The sequence below is a fragment of the Schistocerca gregaria genome, chromosome 8 (genome assembly GCF_023897955.1).
Source record: "Schistocerca gregaria isolate iqSchGreg1 chromosome 8, iqSchGreg1.2, whole genome shotgun sequence".
Classification (NCBI taxonomy): Eukaryota; Metazoa; Arthropoda; class Insecta; order Orthoptera; family Acrididae; genus Schistocerca; species Schistocerca gregaria.
Window position 1 is genome coordinate 118620339 of NC_064927.1, and position 20785 is coordinate 118641123.

Consider the following 20785-nt stretch of genomic DNA (forward strand, 5'->3'; position numbering starts at 1 on the left):
GGGGTTGCACCTGTGGTGGTGCACAGTATGCAGTTCAAATAGGGTTAGTATTTCTAGCCTTGGCATCAGTTTTCAATGGCATCTGGTAGCATCAGCAGTAGCATTTCTCCTGAAGATGGCTGCAGAGGTGGATAGCCGAAATACTGAGTCGTGCTGATTTTAGGATTTGGCAGCAAACCGGAGCAGACTACCATGAATTATTATGCCAGGAATGTCTATGAAGTCAAATATGACTTCAGTTTGCATTTGAAGCTAATTTAATTATCCATTAATTTCTTTATGTCGCTGGGTAGATGGTCAAAGATTCTTATGATTGAATACTTCACTCTTTTCTGTCACACACTAAGGTTGAGGAATGAACTGTGTAACCATGTCTCCATCTGGCATTTATTTATGAATATTATTAGTGTCTTCAAGCTGTAATGGTTGACAACAAATTTCATAAGAGTGTAAATTCACTGTGAGGCTGTTTTCAGTATGCCTAACTTTTTATAGAACTGTCTGCAAGAGGTTCTAGAATGGACACCACACATATTATCTTTATTACACACATCTGTGCAACAAATATTTTTTTCCTCAATGATGTGTTAGCCCAGAATATATAAAGTAATGATCTGAGCATTTGCCTGAAGTAATTTCAGGAAGCCAGACATAATATAAACCTGGGAGATGAACAACACTCTTTCCAAATATGAGTCCAGTATCTCATCTATTACCTCTCCTCATGTGGAGTTTACTTTGAGAGGAACAAGATTAAATGCACAGACATTTGATGGCTTGGCTTGGCTGGCATGATTGGTGGTCTAAATTAAGAAGCTTGTAAATGCAGAAAAAATAGAGGAAAATGGTGGAAGAAGATTAACTAGAGTAAGAATAGGTAAGATAAGTCAGAACGGCGGGTAGAAATAAATGGACAGCTATTAAAGGACCTGAACACATAGGAGATCTAGCAAGAAGCTTCGAGAAAGGTGCAACACAACCTTAATAGGAGTGTAATTAGAGGTCTTTTGCAAACACAAATTTTGGAAAATGATTTAGATCTGAAAGTAGACAACCTTTTGTACCCACCACTCACTTTTTTATCTAGGCTATTAGGAAAATTTTCGAACTGCCCATCGGTTATACAGTAATAGTGGTTTATGAAGTAGGGAAATAGATTTGCTTGAAAAATGACAGCAAGTTAAAGCATATAATAATAATAATTACTTAACAAATTTTTATGGCAATGTAACGAAAATGTTTTTACACGTCTTATCACCTACTGCCCGTTGAAGGCTTCAATGCCCTCTAGTGGGCAGTAGGGATCAGGTCGAATGCCACTGTTTTAGATGTAAAGCCTAAATAATTATTTCTTTCTGTGCTTGTATACTTGTGATTGCAAGCCAGGTCAATTTAACACAAAACCCCCCTAAATTTTTCTTTACCCTCCCACTGCTTGTGTGCCACAACCATGCTCCAGTCTCCTCATTTCTCCAAATACTCTCCTCCAGACTTTTCAGCCTACTATCCCTTGGTCTTCCTTTACGCATTTTGCTTTGGAACCTCAGTTTAAGCACCTTTCTGCAATTCTACAAAATGTCATTCCCTTTACATACGTGTTGCACTTAAGCCTCACTGTTTTTATTCAGTCCTCTGGGAGTTCTTTTTTTAGAAACTCCCCGACCTCTCCATTTCTTATTCTGTCCCTCCTTTCTTCTCTTATTTCATTTCACGTGCTTGTAGTCTGCTTAAGTCCCTTTTCGTCAATGTCCTAGTTCAGTAGCATGAGTCAGGATACATACTTAGTAAGAGTAATACATTATTTCTTAGGATTTCTACGGGACAGCTCTATTCTAATCATGCTCCTGTATTTCCAAGAAATGCCACTGCCTGCATGTCTCTCTTAATGACTTCAACATATTTCTTCAAGGTAATAATATCAATGGAAAATTAAATTAAAGAAACTAATACATTATGAGGAAAAACTGCTGGCCAGTGCTCAACTTATTATTATAGCTTATTATTATAGCTTTATTTCTACTGTTGTGCCCTAAAACCAAACAAAACTTTATAATTCTTATTTTCAGCTGGAAAGAAGGCTCTCATTATTATAGTTCTTGAAAAGCTGAACCTTATAAAAATTCGTCACACAATGAAAATAATATAAGTGCAATTATATTACCGTATCATGTCTCACTGCCTGCACCAACTGTGGAATGTAGAAGAGAACTGCATCTGCAGGATAACTACTAAGCACTCTGACTGCATACTGGGCTGTGATGGGATGTGGTGGAAACTGCCGTGAGAAGAACGACAAAGCGTGGATTGGGGTTACAGGAGCCCAGGTCAGGCAGTGGACAATCTGAAATTAAATAAACATATGAGTGTTTTGTAATTACCTGCTTATTCTGGTACTTTCATTTACACAATATATAAAATACTGCATATGAATTGGTCATATTAATATGAAACATTTGAAGCAGACAAATAGCAAATGTGTGTGCATTGGCATTCCACACAGGACATTACTAGGAGAGAAACAGTGGTAAATAAATTATATCCCAAGGATAAGTTAAGCACACAATCTTCAGAGTGAAGATCCATTGATTTGAAGCTTCCTGGTAGATGAAAACTATGTGCTGGACCCAACTCAAACTTGAGGCCTTAAACTTTTGTGGGTAAGTGCTCTACTGAATAAGCTATGTAAGCATGGCTCACAAGCTGCCCTCACAGTTTTACCTCTGCCAGTACTTCCCACCACCCTCCAAATTTCACAGTTCGCTTGTATATTTTGCCTATGAAAGACAAAGGTCCCAGGTTCTACTGTCAGTCCATTACAGAGTTTTAATCTGAACAAAGTATGTTGATAATATTTAAGAAGATAAAAAAAAGAAGGTAACTGGTATGAATTTGATTCAGAACTAAATTGCAAAAAGTGTTAAGAAGTTCCAGACACCTCCACCTCCCCCAATGAAAGCAGTTTCTTTTCATAGCTATGGTTGTGCTGTTGTGAAAATATTTATTTATTTATTTATTGTATATAGCTCACTGACACATCTATGTGAGTGTGACACTAGAATGCAGAATGAGTCAAAATACAGATTATAAAATGAACTCTACATGTAAAATGAAGAGTTTTCAAGGGAAGCACAATTAATTTACCAAAAACAGTCAGACAGAATAAAGCATAAAAAAGAATAGCAATTACAGGATAAAATGGGAGTAGTACAAAAGATTATTCTTTGTTGTCTAATTATTCAAAAGACTGTAGTAAACACATAAAGAGGATTCATGAAAACAGTTTATCTGTCTTTCCCAAACAATCTAAGGAATAAATGTTCTTTACAAGTAAATACATACTTATTCCCCTCCCCCCCCCCCCCCCCCCCAAATTAACCATGGACCTTGCTGTTGGTGGGGAGGCTTGCGTGCCTCAACGATACAGATAGCCGTACCGTAGGTGCAGCCACAACAGAGGGGTATCTGTTGAGAGGCCAGACAAACGTGTGGTTCCTGAAGAGGGGCAGCAACCTTTTCAGTAGTTGCAAGGGCAACAGTCTGGATGATTGACTGATCTGGCCTTGTAACAATAACCAAAACGGCCTTGCTGTGCTGGTACTGCGAACGGTTGAAAGCAAGGGGAAACTACGGCCGTATTTTTTCCCGAGGGCATGCAGTTTTACTGTATGATTAAATGATGATGGTGTCCTCTTGGGTAAAATATTCCGGAGGTAAAATAGTCCCCCATTCGGATCTACAGGCAGGGACTACTCAAGAGGATGTCGTTATCAGGAGAAAGAAAACTGGTGTTCTACGGATCGGAGCATGGAAAGCAGAAAGGTGGAAGGAGTATATAGAGGGTCTATACAAGAGTGATGTACTTGAGGACAATATTATGGAAATGGAAGAGGATGTAGATGAAGATTAATTGGGAGATACAATACTGCATGAAGAGTTTGACAGTGCACTGTAAGACCTGAGTCGAAACAAGGCCCCCGGAGTAGACAACATTCCATTGGAACTACTGACGGCGTTGGGAGAGCCAGTCATGACAAAACTCTACCATCTGGTGAGCAAGATGTATGAAACAGGCGAAATACCCTCAGACTTCAAGAAGAATATAATAATTCCAATCCCAAAGAAAGCAGGTGTTGACAGATGTGAAAATTACGGAACTATCAGTTTAATAAGCCACAGCTGCAAAATACTAACAAAAATTCTTTAAAGATGAATGGAAAAACTAGTAGAAGCCGACCTCAGGGAAGATCAGTTTGGATTCTGTAGAAATACTGGAACACGTGAGGCAATACTGACCTTACGACTTATCTTAGAAGAAAGATTAAGGAAAGGCAAACCTACGTTTCTAGCATTTGTAGACTTAGAGAAAGCTTTTGACCATGTTGACTGGAATACTCTCTTTCAAATTCTTAAGGTGGCAGGGGTAAAATACAGGGAGTGAAAGGCTATTTACATTTTGTACAGAAACCAGATGGCAGTTATAAGAGTCGAGGGACATGAAAGGGAAGCAGTGGTTGGGAAGGAAGTGAGACAGGGTTGTAGCCTCTCACCAATGTTATTCAATCTGTATATTGAGCAAGCAGTAAAGGAAACAAAAGAAAAATTCGGAGTAGGTATTAAAATCCATGGAGAAGAAATAAAAACTTTGAGGTTCACCGATGACATTGTAATTCTGTCAGAGACAGCAAAGGACTTGGAAGAGCAGTTGAATGGAATGGACAGTGTCTTGAGAGGAGTATATAAGATGAACATCAACAAAAGCAAAATGAGGATAATGGAATGTAGTCAAATTAAGTCAGGTGATGCTGAGGGAATTAGATTAGGAAATGAGACACTTAAAGTAGTAAAGGAGTTTTTCTATTTGGGGAGCAAAATAACTGATGATGGTCGAAGTAGAGAGGCAATGGCAAGGAAAGCGTTTCTGAAAAAGAGAAATTTGTTAACATCGAGTATAGATTTAAGTGTCCGGAAGTCATTTCTGAAAGTATTTGTATGGAGTGTAGCCGTGTATGGAAGTGAAACATGGGCGATAAATAGTTTGGACAAGAAGAGAATAGAAGCTTTCGAAATGTGGTGCTATAGAAGAATGCTGAAGTTTAGATGGGTAGATCACATAACTAATGAGGAAGTATTGAATAGGATTGGGGAAAAGAGAAGTTTGTGGCACAACTTGACCAGAAGAAGGGATCGGTTAGTAGGACATGTTCTGAGGCATCAAGGGATCACCAATTTAGTATTGGAGGGCAGCGTGGAGGGTAAAAATCGTAGAGGGAGACCAAGAGATGAATACACCAAGCAGATTCAGAAGGATGTAGGTTGCAGTAGGTACTGGGAGATGAAGAAGCTTGCACAGGATAGAGTAGCATGGAGAGCTGCATCAAACCAGTCTCAGGACTGAAGACCTCAACAACAACAACAACAACATACTTATTTTAAGTGAGGCAAAGGTGTCACATACTTATTTTAAGTGAGGCAAAGGTGTCAGATACACATTTAATGTTCTGCATTGAATTAATTATTTTAACACTACTCTACAGTACACTTTTCTGCACCAGACTCAAGCTCTTTGGGTCACAATTAAAGCCAGTTTTTCTTCTTGTAATGTGATCATAGCACACTTCAGTCATTTCGTAGCACACACTGTCATTAACTATGAAGCACATAATGGACTGGATATATTCTAGTAAGTATTACAACTGTCTTACAGAGTATACAGTAGGGATTCCTGTATACACTCCAAACACAGTTCAGACCTGTTTGATAATAGAAGATATTCTTCAATAGGAATAAATTGCCACAAAGATAATTCCACAACACATGATGAAATGGAAGTACTTGAAGTACATGTATTTGGTGGCAGTGATGTCACAAATACTTGGAACAGGACTAATGACAAATGTCGTTGAAGACAAATTATTTAACATTTGAATGACACAAAATCCCCAGACTTCAATGAATACCACACAATCCTGCTTCCAGATTTGATTTTTGCCCCAACAATGTATGTCTTTGTTTGGCACTCTACAAGGAGTTCCCATTTCGTCCATAATTTGTACATATTCCCCACAGATAAATTGTATGGTGCTTGATGCCATGCGTACATAGCCTTCACTTTTTTTTGAACTGGGTGTGGATACAAGATTTCAGCTTTAAATGGATGATACCAGCCATTGCATTTCTGAGAAAACTTCATGAATTACTTGCCATTTTAAATGCAGCTATAGCTTTCTGGAGCTTACCATGTACCCACTTCAATTCCTATCTTCACTGGTATCTTCCCCTATCCATTCATCTTTTAACATTCGAATGTTAATTTGCATTACATTTTCCTTCAAAAAAGAAAATTGCAGATGTCGGCTTAGTAATTTTCTGTGGCTATTGCTCAGCAACGTTGCACTCTGTTTTCAAGAAACCTGCTGAGAGACAGTTGCCTCCACTAACAATAAATTCTTTCTACAAACATTAACCTATTTTTTTTTTCTCTTTGCCAACTGTAGAGTATTTGCTGGTCAGTGGAGACCTTTGAGTATAGAGAATGGAGGCATTTTTTGCACATGACATCTCTTATTCTTCTTATAATTACAGAATCATAATTCAACACATCCTATATCATGTTGTTGCTAAGAACACATTTCCAAACTGACACTTTTGGTGGGCTTTCTAAAGTCGTCTTTGCTGAGTGGGTGTAACTTCATTCCATCGAGCAATTAGAGAATTAAAAATTGGCTCAAACAGAACCCCACATACCTGAGAAACTCCAAACAAATAAGGTCTGATAAATGTCCCACAAGTTACCCACTTATTTTATTATCCTTGCCACCAGCACAAAGCACTTCACAACACTGTGGGGTTTCTAAAAATGTTATACTATGCTAATGATGGATGCAGTTAAACCAAGCTCCAAATTCTCAATAACATACAACATTCCAGCAGTACATGTAATAATTATTGCTGAAACCGCAAAGAGCTTATGATTATAGAGGTTCAGTAGCACTGACCATCCTCCCATCTATAGAACTCCAGGTTGGCCAACTTGTACTTAGTGAAGAGTGGTCAAGCTTCCTCAGACACTTGAAATTTGACAGGACACATCCAGCATGTGCAGCTTAGTGGAAACTACAAATGTGAGAAGCATAACCAAGCACAACCCTCATCTCCTCCAATGGGAGGGGGAGTGGGCAATAATGACACATTAGTCTATAGTATAGAGATGCTCAATGGCATACAAATAAAATTATGGCTACAGTGCAACTTTAATTTTCATAATATTGTTACAAATAAAACTGTTGCTTATTCAGAAATTGAGTATGAATTATTCAGGGTGCTCTACCACTTGCCCGCAAAAGGCAAAGGTCCTGAGTTCAAGTCTCGGTCCGGCACACAGTTTTAATCTGCCAGTAAGTTTCATATCAGTGCACACTCTGCTGCAGAGAGAAAACCTCATTCTATATAAACTTTCCTTTGGCCCCAAAACAAGATAATGTGTTGCACACATCTGTACAAACAGATACAATATTAAATTATTACTAGAAACACAAGCAGCAAAGTCTTCAAACATTAAACAAATAACCAAGATGCGTACAAAGGAAATATTTGGTGGTTTGCTGTTAGAAAGAAAGAAAAATAAGCTACTAAAACAGTGAATAATTTGCTAACATACCTCACTGGCATCATTAAGCAATGCATCTGTTGTAACAAGATAGTTGAGAGCATGTGGGATGTGAGAGACAACTGTAGGATTCCCACGTACTTGGTTGGACACCTCACGAATTATGCTCTCTGTGTTTTTCAACCTAAAATATGACATCAAACTTGAATCTTTATTTGAAACAAGTGGATTGGAGCTCTAGTAGGAAGTGTCTCAACTTAGATTCAGAAAAAGTATTTCTCTATCTTTAATTAATTAACATGCAATAACAGTAACAGTAATAGTTACAGAACACAATGGTCTCTCATAATCTTGTAAGACCAATGAAAGTTTACAAACCTGAGAGGAAGAAAGACTGCCAGTATGGGGCTTATATCCCATGCTAACCGAGCATTGTCTCTCCATGTACGTTCTGTCATTGTCTTTGAGCGCCAGGCAGCTATTGTGTCTTCTCCTTGCACTTGTCTCTCTTGGCGACCCATTGGATTGTACCATATCAATAAGAATTCTATTTCTACAGCCTGCACAAAAAGACAGAACGCTACAACAATAGTGCACTTGATCTCACATAATAAGTGAGGTGTTTCTACAGAATTATGGTCATTTAACAGTATGTCCTGAAATGTTTAATGAATTTCAGTCACTAATAATTATCAAGAAATATGTTATAGGCAACATAAGAAAACAATTACATGTAATATGTGTAACAATGATTAATAGATCAAAGGATCTTTCAAATTACAAATAACATCCCCCAACACTAACTGCATAGTGCAATAACATATACAATCAACAGAGGGGTATGCATGCATGCTTGCATCAATTATTAAGATGTCATTTACAGATGTTTCATATTTTTCTTGATAATATTCTGTCCCATCAGCCACATAGAAAAACATTAAATTGAGGGCACAGATTGATTGATTGACTGACTGACTGACCCACTGATTGAGGGGGAGCAGGGGGTGTTTATGGGAGTAAACGGTGAGCTCATCAGACCCGTGATTACAAGGTTACACATGGAAGAGAGAGAGTCAGCTAAAAGTGGATGGAGTCAGCCAGAAAAGACAAACTATAAAACAAGGAAGTTAAAACACACACAGCAGAAGGTATGAGGGAGGGAGTGAGTGAGTGAGTGAGTGAGTGAGGGAGCAGAGTACATGCATGCACAAATATACTTTATGAGGCTATCTTTTGCTCAACGCTTCCTCTATATGAAGCGTATTAGGTAACTGGATCGATAAAAAGAATCTATTCACCAAGCAGTGGTAGAAGCACATACACATAAAGAAAGGTTTTACTTATGCAAGCTTTTGCAGCCAGTAGCTTCTCCTCCCGGCAGAAGGGTTAAGGCAGAAGGAAGAGGGGCGAAGGAAAAGACTGGAAAATTGATTATGTTTGTTTCTATATGAAAAGCTATCAACATCTCTCACACTACAGTTTGAAATTTTAAATTGGTTTCTTCAGCTGTTCAAAAATCTGACACTAACATAACTGAAACTTCCTGGCAGATTAAAACTGTGTGCCGGACCGAGACTCGAACTGGGGACCTTTGCCTTTCACGGGCAAGTGCTCTGCTGGCAGAAATAAAGCTGTGAGGATGGGGCATGAGTCGTGCTTTGGTAGCAGAGTACTTGCCCGTGAAAAACAAAAGTCCCGAGTTCAAGTCTCAGTCTGGCACACAGTTTTAATCTGCCAGGAAGTTTCATATCAGCACACACTCTGCTGTAGAGTGAAAATTTCATTCTACTAACATAACTGTTCATGTGGTAAATATTGCCCTGCACGCAATTCTGTTTTTATAAGTAAACAGCTAATGTAAAGTAATGACATGGCATGTAATACACATAACAATGATTAATATAAAAAATGATCCCCCAAACTACAAATACTATACTTCTCCTTCAGTAACATGCACAAACTGTTGGGGTATCAAGGAGCAATCTGTTATATTCATAATATTACAAGCTAAATGAGCTGTTTCACCCACCAGTAGCTCAAGTATTAGATTTCTCTTTTTAATGTAGTTTTTCACAAAGACATCAGCATTGGGTACTCTCTTACTACGTGCAGATCTCTTTGACAATGTGTTGGTGCTAGAGGACAGAGGCACTGTGTTGATCCAGCCAGTTGCTTGGCGTGTGAAGTCTCCAGATGTTGACCTCATATCACTACTCATAGAATGAAAGGTAGATGACGGGGCAAAGAGATCAAAATCTGAAAAACATAAAATTCAATAAAACAGGCGCTTAAAGCCAACAGGACACAATGTATTACAGGGGCAGAGATATTTTTCATTACAAGGTTATCACATTAATAATACACGTAAGTTTTACATTCACATATAGATTCTAATATCTAGTCTTGAAACAGAATTTTGTATCATGATAAATTTAAAATAGTAGTCATATGAAACAATAACTGACACACTCACTAGACACATGAGGTAATACATCTACAACTACAAGGTGGGTAAACAATCAGAGATTCACTGCTCTTAAACATTTTCTGACACTAACATCTTCCTTTTCATCAGATGCTCGCATTTAGAGGACACAAATTTTCCATTTGGGCTATGCCATACACGATTGAAAACCCTATAATAATACCAATCTTCACTATTTTCTCACTTTTCTTTACATTGAGAATATTATGAAAAGGACAGGCTGTTACTCACAATATTATGAAAAGGACAGACTGTTACTCACAATACAGCGAAGATGAGGAGTCGCAGATACGCACAGCAAAAGGACTGTCAAATATCTAAGCTTTTGGTCAAAAAGGCTTTCATCAGACTAAATGCACCCTCCCCCCCCGTCACACACACACACACACACACACACACACACACACACACACACACACACACACACACACACACACACACAAACGAAAACACAACTCGCACAGTATGATCACAGTCTCTGGGTGCCGAGGTCTGGCCTCCAGCAGCCAAAGACGGTGGTCGTAGTCATGGTCGCGCGCGCTCGCACGTGTGTGTGTGTGGGTGGGGGGTGAGGGGGGGGGGGTGGGCCGCACGTGTGTGCATGCACAGTCTAATTCTGATGAAGGCCTTCCTGCTAAAAACCTTCCATGTTTGACTGCCTTTTTGTTGTGTGTATCTGCAACTCAAAATCCCTGTTACATGGTGAATAGCAATCTAGCCTTTGCATAATACTGTCACTATTCCATCATGGATTTTCCATTACTCTGTTTATGTTGATATTTCCTTCACCTTCAATAGATAAAGCAGCAGGAAATTTAAGACACAGAGTGTTTTATGCCTTGTAATATCTTTTGATCCTCTGGCTACAACTGTGTACACTAATTTCTACTGTGTCTTACTGCAGCAGAAGTACTTTCTCCCTATGGAAATCAGAGGTACATATTTGTAAATGTTTGGCCTTTTCATCACATGCAAGTGCTGCCACCTGTTGGGTATCAATATAAAAATAACTGCAAGTTAATGTAGAAATACGCAGCAGCGTGTGACATTGCATACTAGCTTGTGATCAGTAGAATATGCAGATATGGTTGGTTCACTATATTCCACCACATAATTTAATGTTGTTATTGTTATTGTTATTTTAAATGGTAATTATTGAATGATCATTCTACTATTTATTAGAATAGAGAATATTTTGTTATTAGTAATTTTAGTTTACAAAGTATGTTTTGAAAATGGGGGTACATATTTCTGTTTAAATCTTGCATCTAAAATCATTAAAAAATCACTTAAGAGCATTACCAAATAAATAAAACCTTTCCTTCCTCCAGAAATAATGCATGTCTGAAAGGGTGAAGAAGAACTGACAAAAATCGGTGCAAAATGAAAACATGAAAGAGAAAGGAAAAAAGGTTTTTTATTTCATCTCCCAAATCAGTAAAAACCAGCACCACACCATAACATCACTCTCTCTCTCTCTCTCTCTCTCACTCACTCACTCACACACACACACACACACACACACACACACACACACACACAGAGGAGGGGGAGGGGGAAGGGGAGGAGGAGGGGGAGGGGGAGGGGGAAGGGGAGGGGTAGGGGGAAGGGGAGGGGGAAGGGGAAGGGGAGGGGGAAGGGGAAGGGGGGAGAGAGAGAGAGAGAGAGAGAGAGAGAGAGAGAGAGAGAGAGAGAGAGAGAGAATGATGGACAGTATGGGTCCAGTAATTTCTGAAAATATTGTTACTCTATAAGTCAAACTGAAGAGCCCAAAATACATAGGATATTTTCATGCTTGCTTTCACTTTCCTGATGATGGGGTCTGTGGAAGAAAGATGAGGAAAGATAGGTGAATGAATGGAAAGATGTTATTAAGATTCAGAACAAACTTTAATCACCTGCAATATTTAGGTAAGACCCAGTTGAAATCAAAACTGATACACATATTTACAAACATAGTATTTTCATGAAAAATAAGCGAATGAAACACAAATAAAATGTCATAATGACTCAAAGAATGATGTACAACACAGTGAACAACGTCTTCAGAAGTACAAAGGTAAATGTGCTACAGGATGACAGAATAGGCAAACAAATTAGGCTTACATACAAATTATCAACAAATGCTGGTGTAGTGAGAATTACTTTCAATAAAAGTATCACTGTTTTGTAGGTGTAAGTTTATGCATATCAACAGGAAGATTAATCTTTCCTATATGCAACTAGTGCAGAAGGAAAATGAGCACAAAATATTGAAGTTAGAACAAAAGTTTGAAGTGGTGTTGGGGGGTCTCCATCTGTGAACTGCATGCATCAGTTCAAAATGAAAGAAAGATAGCCCTTAACATCTACTCAATAATATAACTTACCACCTATTACAGATGTTTTGAGATATTTTTTGTCAGAATGCATAGCTTGCCAGAAGCGTACAAGCACCAGAATGTCCTCTCGGAGTTCGTTCTCATTCTGTGTTGGGCAGTGTGGAGGAGGACTGCAGAAGTAGTCCAGGCAAGAAGCATAGACACGTTCACGCAAAACATTGCGAGCCAAGGATCGTGGCAATACCTGTTGAATTTACAACAGCTTCTTACTCTGACAATGGGAAAAATGCTTTATCTATTAATCAATTGATATTCAAACAACATCCTCAGTAATCCCAAGAAATATGTGAAATTAAACCTTCTCACTTTGTTTGCCAAAACTGCACAATTCAATAGAAAAGTATAGTCATGATCAATTTTTCCAAATCTGCCAAGGCAGTCTGTTAGGCAGCATTACAAATTTTTTTCTGCTCTGAATCTGCAAACAATTCTGTGCCCTTGTATAAATCTCTGCAATACCTAACAAATTTAATATGCTCCCTTCTGATTCATAAAGCAGTATCATGACAGATGCATCAAAATAAAATTGCTACTCAAGTTCTCAGTGCTAGCAAGAGATGACACAGTGACAGGCTCCACAACAGCATCATATTTTGGAAATAATATTGTGGAATGTTCTCAGTACGTGACTTTTCACAAAGTGATTTCAAGGCCAACTATCTCTATGGAGGTACTGATACACTGAACACTTCCTCTGACTACATGAATCATATCAATGCAAACATTAGTTTACTGCTGGAGTATAGAAGCACAGCACACTTCTCTTTTTGCATGTTTCAGTGTGATACAGACTACACTGTTGTTTTGGTATACCTGGCTTGTGTAAGCCCAAGACCTGCATCTAAATTGTTGCATGGCATGAACATCCTATCACCTAGCACAGAATAAAAGCATTTTTGATACTGGTGTATACAGAAAGCACAATTTCAGTATGCAAAATTTATAACACAAGCTAATAAATCCAGACACATTGTTCTGGAAGAAGACAAATGAATCCAGTAAAATTAAGTCTGTCCTAAATGCCAAAAACACATAAAAGAATGTGGGCAGCAATAACAAAATGAGATCTGCTGAATGTTTCCTAGTTTTTTGGGTATCCACAATGATCAAAAGTATGTTAAGGGACAATATGTCTAATCTTCCACCTTCCACCCAAAAATACTTGTATTTAATGACTGGGGCCTCAAAAATATGTTCAACAAATTTTAATATTTGTCATGGATATTCTTTAAACACAAAGTGAAACATGGCACTGTCACTGGAACAGCAGCAGAGAGAGTGAAATTCAGCAGCAATGCTGGTGCTGGCATAGTTCTTGTTTCAGTTCTGCCACTCACTCAGCTATGGTCTCTAACTGATGATTCTACAGACCAATTTGATTTACTGTAGCAACAACCTACTTACACAATGATGTCCATGATAAACATTATGGGTGCAGAACTATTTCCTGACAATTATGTTGGTTACAGTCTTCAAATACATGCTGGAAACCATTTTTGAGAGGTCCTTCAAAATCGCCTGTGCAGCCTTCACCACTGCTTCTGATGATTGATGATGCCTCCCATGAAGGCGTTTCTTCATGTTAGGAAATAGAAAAAAGTCACATGGGGCCAAATCCGGACTATAGGGAGGGCGAGGAATGCAGTTCATGTTTATTTTTGCAAGATGTTCAGCAACAACATTGGCAATACGTTGCCACACATTATCGTGGTGCAGCATCCAGCCTGCTTCACGGAAATGTTGTCTTTTGAGCCTGATATGGATTTGCAATGTTTTCAGGACATCACTGTAGTATTGTCCACCTACTGGTCTGTGTGCAGTTACAACATGCTGATAGATCATTCCATGAATATCAAAGAATGAGATGACCATAACTTTCCCAGCAGAAGCAACCACTTTTGCTTTTTTGGGGGTTGGTGATGAAGGAGATTTCCACACTGAGCTTTGCTGTTTACTCTCAGGATCAAAATGATGTAGACAATTTTCATCAGCAGTGGTTGCATTTGAAAGAAACTCAGTATCTTCTTCTAACATCAACTTTAACTGCATGCAGACCTGCATGCGAATGTCCTTTTGTTCGGGAATCAACAGTCTTGGAACCCATCGCGCACAAACATGTGTTATGTGTAATTTTTCTGTCACCAACATGTGGGTGGCACCCAATGAAATGTTCAGATATCAGAAATTGATCTTAAGGTAGTTCGTTGATCCTCTCTCACAATGACAGCAGCAATGCTGATGTTTTCTTCCGTAAGAGCAGTAACTGGAGCACCAGGCCCACCTTCCTTTGAAATTGACTGTCTCCCATCTTCAAACATTTTAAACCAACTTCGAGCTGTACTGTAGGAGGAACAGACTCTCCATATGTCTCCTGTAGCATTGTATAGGCCTCAGCTCAAGATTTGTTGAGACAAAAGCAGAATTTCAAAGCCACATATTGTTCCTTTGGTGTTAGCTCCATTGCAGTGGTAGGCGAAACTGAACATGTCTGACCTTGGCTGCCTCTCATAGGCGGGAACCGGGAGTTGCAACAATGAAACTACTACGTCGTGTTTGTTGCACATTAAGCTAACAGAATATCATAAGATTAAATGTTAGCATGAGAAATTATGACCACAAAAAAATTATGATCATTCTTTATTGAACAGCCCTCGTATAACAGAGTTGCTTATGCAGACTCTGAGGTTCCAACATGCGTGGATAAATGATGAGCTATGATAAACAAAATGGTGTAATATGTGCTGGAGCTTGTAAACTCCACAGCCATTAATGATTGTTGGTGAATAACAGAACCAGTGAGAAATAATAATTTTGGTCAATATTTACCCCTGGTAGCATTATTCACCAACAACAATAAAATACTTCATCGAAGACTTTTTGCATGGCAAGAATTCTCATCAAGTTTGTCAAATGCCTGCAATGAATGTAATGTCATTATTCCCTTGGTATGATTAAAGACACATCTGAGTGTGAAAATGTAAAAAATCCCTATACCAAACAATCACTGGAAAAAGTGACGTGGTAACAAGTTGGTCTTTTTCTTGTATTGATGAAACAATTTAGGAGATGTGTTAGGAGAACAAAAAACTGTGAACACAGTACTAGGGACAAACTGAAATTTTCTGACTGCTATGACTCTTTGACATACCTGACACACTCTAGTTAGAGCTTCAAAGGAACTTACTGCACCTCCGTATGGACAGCTTTATAGTCCTAAACCAACCATGCTGCCAGTCTGAGTGAGTGACATTTCAAACCTGTTGTTTATAGTCTGGGAAAGTGTTTTTGGGTGACAGGTTACCAACATTTAGTTTCAGGGTAGCTCTCAAGCTCAAAATTTTGGCACTTGTCAATGTTATTCAAGCTTTGCTGCCTCATGCGCATTAATAGTATGGCAAGCCACCCACTGAAAACATATTTTCTTAATATAAATGTGTTATATGAGAATTGGCAGTGAATGAAGGCTAAAATAGTCTTTAATCGACTCACATGTTATTTAAATGTCAAATCACTATGAAGAATGATGGTATAGATTTTTCTTTGCTGTATACTCTTCTTCAATGATCTGGCTTAGAATTAATGAGGTACAATGAAATTTGCTGAGTGTGGGTTCATTTCTGATTTATGATGAATGCTGAGAACTGGCCTGCTCCTAAGCTAAGATGACAAGTCATATAAAATTCCACAACTGAGTAAAGATATGCATCAGATTTCACTGCCTGGTATGCAGACAGAGTAGTATACCAGTTGCAGTGAAATGGATTCACTGAGCATTGATGTCTTATTGGAAAGTGAGGAGGAAGCAGCTGCCACAACAAACCTGTATGTGGGCTACAGTGCTGCAACCACTACAGTATGCCCAAAAAGTAAAAACATAATTAACACACACAAAGGAACATCAGTACATACATGTAAACATATATGAAAAAAAAAGAATGATTCGTGTAATAGGCTAACCAAATTATAATTTACAAACAACCAAGCTCTATCATGTTTTCTTGTAGGGCTACTGTTACAGCAGATTGGATAGGGAAGTTTCTGAGATCAGTGTTCTAACGAAAAAAATATTTGATGTGAACTATGCAAAAAAATAGATGCTACAATTTCAGATCCCTAGCAAAAAGGAAATTAAAAATTCTGTCTATATTAGAGTGCAGTTCCCTTATATTATGTCAGTACTTACATCTCCTTGTAGCAATGACAGCCCACATGCCAGAAGCCGGAATCTAGCTCCTGCTGAAACAACATGTCGTGTCTGACGACCCACACCAACTGTTGTTGGTAACGACCGATGTAGCAGCATAGCCAGCATTTCCACAACTTCCTGGTTGCAATATTTTGCTGTTTCCACCACCTCTGACAGGAACTGTACAAATGTAAAGAATGTGTTACAAACAAAACTCTAGAACCTATCTTATAGGAACTATTTCTGAAAATGAGAATTTTTATGTTAGGTTTACAGGGCTGCACAATATGAAACAATTACGACAGTCTACACAGTTTCAGAACACAGATTCCCAAGTAGACACCAAATTCTGGAGAAAAGGATAGCTAAACATTACAATTCAGGTTCTCAGCTCTTTCGAAGGTTGCTTATTATTTTTCAATGCCCACATATCGATCCTGAGAGGACTGAAGGTTGAACTGATGTAGTAGTTACACCACAGCAAATTTCTTGGGTGTAAGCACAGAGAGGCATCAAAATGATATTGAGTTCCAGTGGTCCTTTCAGGAACCAGGACAAATGTTTTGGATCTCCACTGACAACTATTGCAGTGTCCAAGAAATGAGAAAATCAATGTTGTTGTTGTTAGCATATAAATCACAGTCATTAGCACTCTTAAACAAAGTAAAATTATATACCACCAAGATAAATGAGATAGATATTTTATCTCTAAGGATACTAGAATAACAACATAAATGTAACAGCATTTCTAAAAACCAGGTAATACAGACAATAATTATAAGAAAATCTCAGTTAGGAGGAATGTTTTGACACATTAAAGGCAGAAATTAAAAACCGTTAAAATAATTTAGCAATAATTCATCTAGTATTTGAGAATGAGCTTCCAACAAAAGTGTAATTTCAAAGCTTTAAGCAAGTTCTTCCCACTGACGACCCACCCCCAAATACAAAAAATAATGAAAGGAAGATAGTTTATGAAATTTTCTGTTCATGCTGTAAAACTACAGCATCAGGCACGACATTTTAATTTATTACCTCTTTACTACTAACTCTATTCACAACATGTTTTGCAGGTGGTATCCACATCTATCACTGATGTACCTGCAAAATTATATCATTGTACAACACATAGTCTAGACAATATGTCATTTTAGAGATGGAAATTTGATTCTTTAAAGAATCAGGTGTGTGTGTGGTGGGGGGTTACTGGTCTTTCTAATTAGGAATGCCAACATCTACATCTCAAAAGTACCGCACACTGGACAGTATCCCCTGCAGAAGGAATCAGCATATCAATTTGGCCAGCATATTGGAGTTAATTCATCCAAAATAAGTGATTGGAAGGAAATACACCAAGGATGAGTAGATGAGTAATTGGTTTCACTACCTGCAACTTCATATTCCTCACTTTCAGCCACTCTTCTTTCCACTGACAAACTTTCCTGAACCTTCACAGTTGGTTGATGATATACAAGGGACTCTCATGCACTGCTGTTTTTCTGTCTAGGGCATATTTAGCTGCCAGATCAGCCAACTCATCTGTCTAAATTCTAATGTCTAGTACCCCGCTTTTGTGAGGAAAGGATGGAATCCTGAAACTTACCGAACTGTTGCTTTGCTTGGTATGTCTGTTGAAATATCTTAAAAGGATTTCATGGTGTTGTATCTTATCACCTCATTTACTCAATTTCTTTCAATATTACAAGTAGCTCAGAATTATAGACTACAAATTTCTTTGGTAAGTGAATCCTAATGGCTCATACAGGGAATACAGCTGAGCAGTCAATAGAATATCCATGATTAGACTTTTTAATGTATCTGAGGTATTCAAAAAGTAATGGAAATTCTGTAATTTTGTCTGCTGTATTATTCCCATTTGCATGATTTTTTTCGTTGTCGTGTTGCTAAACATGACTGAAAAGTATTAGTGACATCATATATTTAATCTGTTGTCAGCTGTTAGAAAGATTAAATGTGTTTCAGACATATAAGCAATTATTTATTTTGGTTAAAAATGAATCACAGAATTTACATTAAATTTTATTATAAGAACACAATAAAGTGTAGTTAAGTTTTAAAAACATTAAATAATGCGTTGAGTGTGTCTTCTCTTAGTAAAACATTGTTTTACAAGTGGTATAAGCGAAGTAGGCCATGGAAACATTGAAGATGAAATCACGGAAAAAGTAAAAGAAATGACTGAACAATCACCGAACCACAATCATAGAAGTTGCTAATTTTCTTAGATGTTTTTGCTATGAAATATATGTTAGTCATGAAGTCAACAATGATGCCAAACTACCGAAATGTGTCATAACAAGTGAGAAACACGGGTTCTTCAGATACAATGTTGAAACCAAGGCTCAATCATCCCAGCAGAAGCGTTCTGGGAGACTAAATAAAGCTCAACATGTGAGGTCAAATGCTCACTGTATTCTTCAATTTTAAAAGCACAGTGCACCATGAGTTCTTCTTGCTATGAGGATGAAATATCAATAAGTTGTACTTTTTACTTGTTCAGTATCATTTACGTGGAGAGGGGCAGTTGGTGATGGGAGGTTGGGTTTGTGGTGACACAATTGTTCGCTTTTGCATTACAATAATGAACCTCCTCACACTTCTACGATTTTCATGAATTCTTGACCAATAAATAAATAAATAAATACACTAATGATGCCAGAGCCTCCATGTTTGCAAGACATGGCTTCGTGTGACTTTTTCTCTTCCCAAAAATAAAGAGAATGTCAAAGGCTGTCACTTTAGAAGCATAAATCAGATTAAAATCACATCTCTAAGAGAGCTGAAAGCTATGTAATCCCCAAAGTGTTTTAAGACTGGAAAAAGGGCCGTTGTCAAATGTGTGTGATATCTGACAGGAACTATTTTAAAGTGGATAACATTCATGTACATACTAAATAAAATTCTCTCCAGAAACAAAAATTCCATCTTTTTTGAACACATGTCGTATAACAATGTGACTATTATGTTCACTTCAAATTTGATAACTAAGATCTAAAAATATATTCAGAATCATTTTTCTTCTTGTGCTTTTGTAACTCTAGTAGATGTCTGGATATTCTCAGTAATCAAGTTCCACCACTGCTGAAGACCATGGTGTATGTGCTGATGGATATGTGTGTATGTGTGTGTGTGCGAGGGTACACCTGTCCTTTTTTTCCCCTAAGGGAAGTCTTTCCGCTCCCGGGATTGGAATGACTCCTTACCCTCTCCCTTAAAACCCACATCCTTTCGTCTTTCCCTCTCCTTCCTGAAGAAGCAACCATCGGTTCCAAAAGCTAGTAATTCTGTGTGTGTGTTTGTGTGTTTTGTTCATGTGCCTGTCTGCCGGCGCTTTCCCGCTTGGTAAGTCTTGGAATCTTTGTTTTTAATATATATATATATATATATATATATATATATATATATATATATATATATATTATAAAAACAAAGATTCCAAGACTTACCAAGCAGGAAAGCGCCGGTAGATAGGCACAATGAATAAAACACACATACAGAATTTCGAGCTTTCGCAACCGGCGGCTGCTTCGTCAGGAAAGAGGGAAGGAAAAGGAAAGATGAATGGATGTGGGGTTTAAGGTAGAGGGTAAGGAGTCATTCCAATCCCGGGAGCGGAAAGACTTACCTTAGGGGGAAAAAAGGATAGGTATATACTCGCGCGCGCACACACACACACACACACACACACACACACACACACACACATCCATCCATACATACACAGACACAAGCAGACATATTTAAAGGCAAAGAGTAAGGGCAGAGATGTAAGTCGAGGCGGAAGTGTGGAGGCAAAGATGTTGTTGAAAGACAGGTGAGGTATGAGTGGCGGCAACTTGAAATTAGCGGAGAATGAGGCCTGGTGGATAACGAGAAGAGAGGATATATTGAAGGGCAAGTTCCCATCTCCGGAGTTCGGATAGGTTGGTGTTGGTAGGAAGTATCCAGATAACTCGGACGGTGTAACACTGTGCCAAGATGTGCTGGCTGTGCACCAAGGCATGTTTAGCCACAGGGTGATCCTCATTACCAACAAACACTGTCTGCCTGTGTCCATTCATGCGAATGGACAGTTTGTTGCTGGTCATTCCCACATAGAAATCGTC

At 38.3% G+C, this 20785-nt stretch overlaps 1 protein-coding gene across 2 annotated transcripts in view; it reads right to left on the reverse strand.

Moving 5' to 3' along the window:
- Positions 1–20785, reverse strand: part of LOC126284204 (phosphatidylinositol 4-kinase alpha) — a 170152-nt gene that overhangs the window by 38106 nt on the left and 111261 nt on the right. For both annotated transcript variants that reach the window (XM_049982969.1, XM_049982968.1), the window contains 6 exons: positions 16656–16838; positions 12461–12656; positions 9636–9862; positions 7985–8166; positions 7658–7790; positions 2162–2341 (listed from right to left, as the gene is read on the reverse strand). In XM_049982969.1, coding sequence (XP_049838926.1) covers positions 2162–2341; positions 7658–7790; positions 7985–8166; positions 9636–9862; positions 12461–12656; positions 16656–16838 — 1101 coding nt within the window. The remainder of the gene's footprint in view (positions 1–2161; positions 2342–7657; positions 7791–7984; positions 8167–9635; positions 9863–12460; positions 12657–16655; positions 16839–20785) is intronic.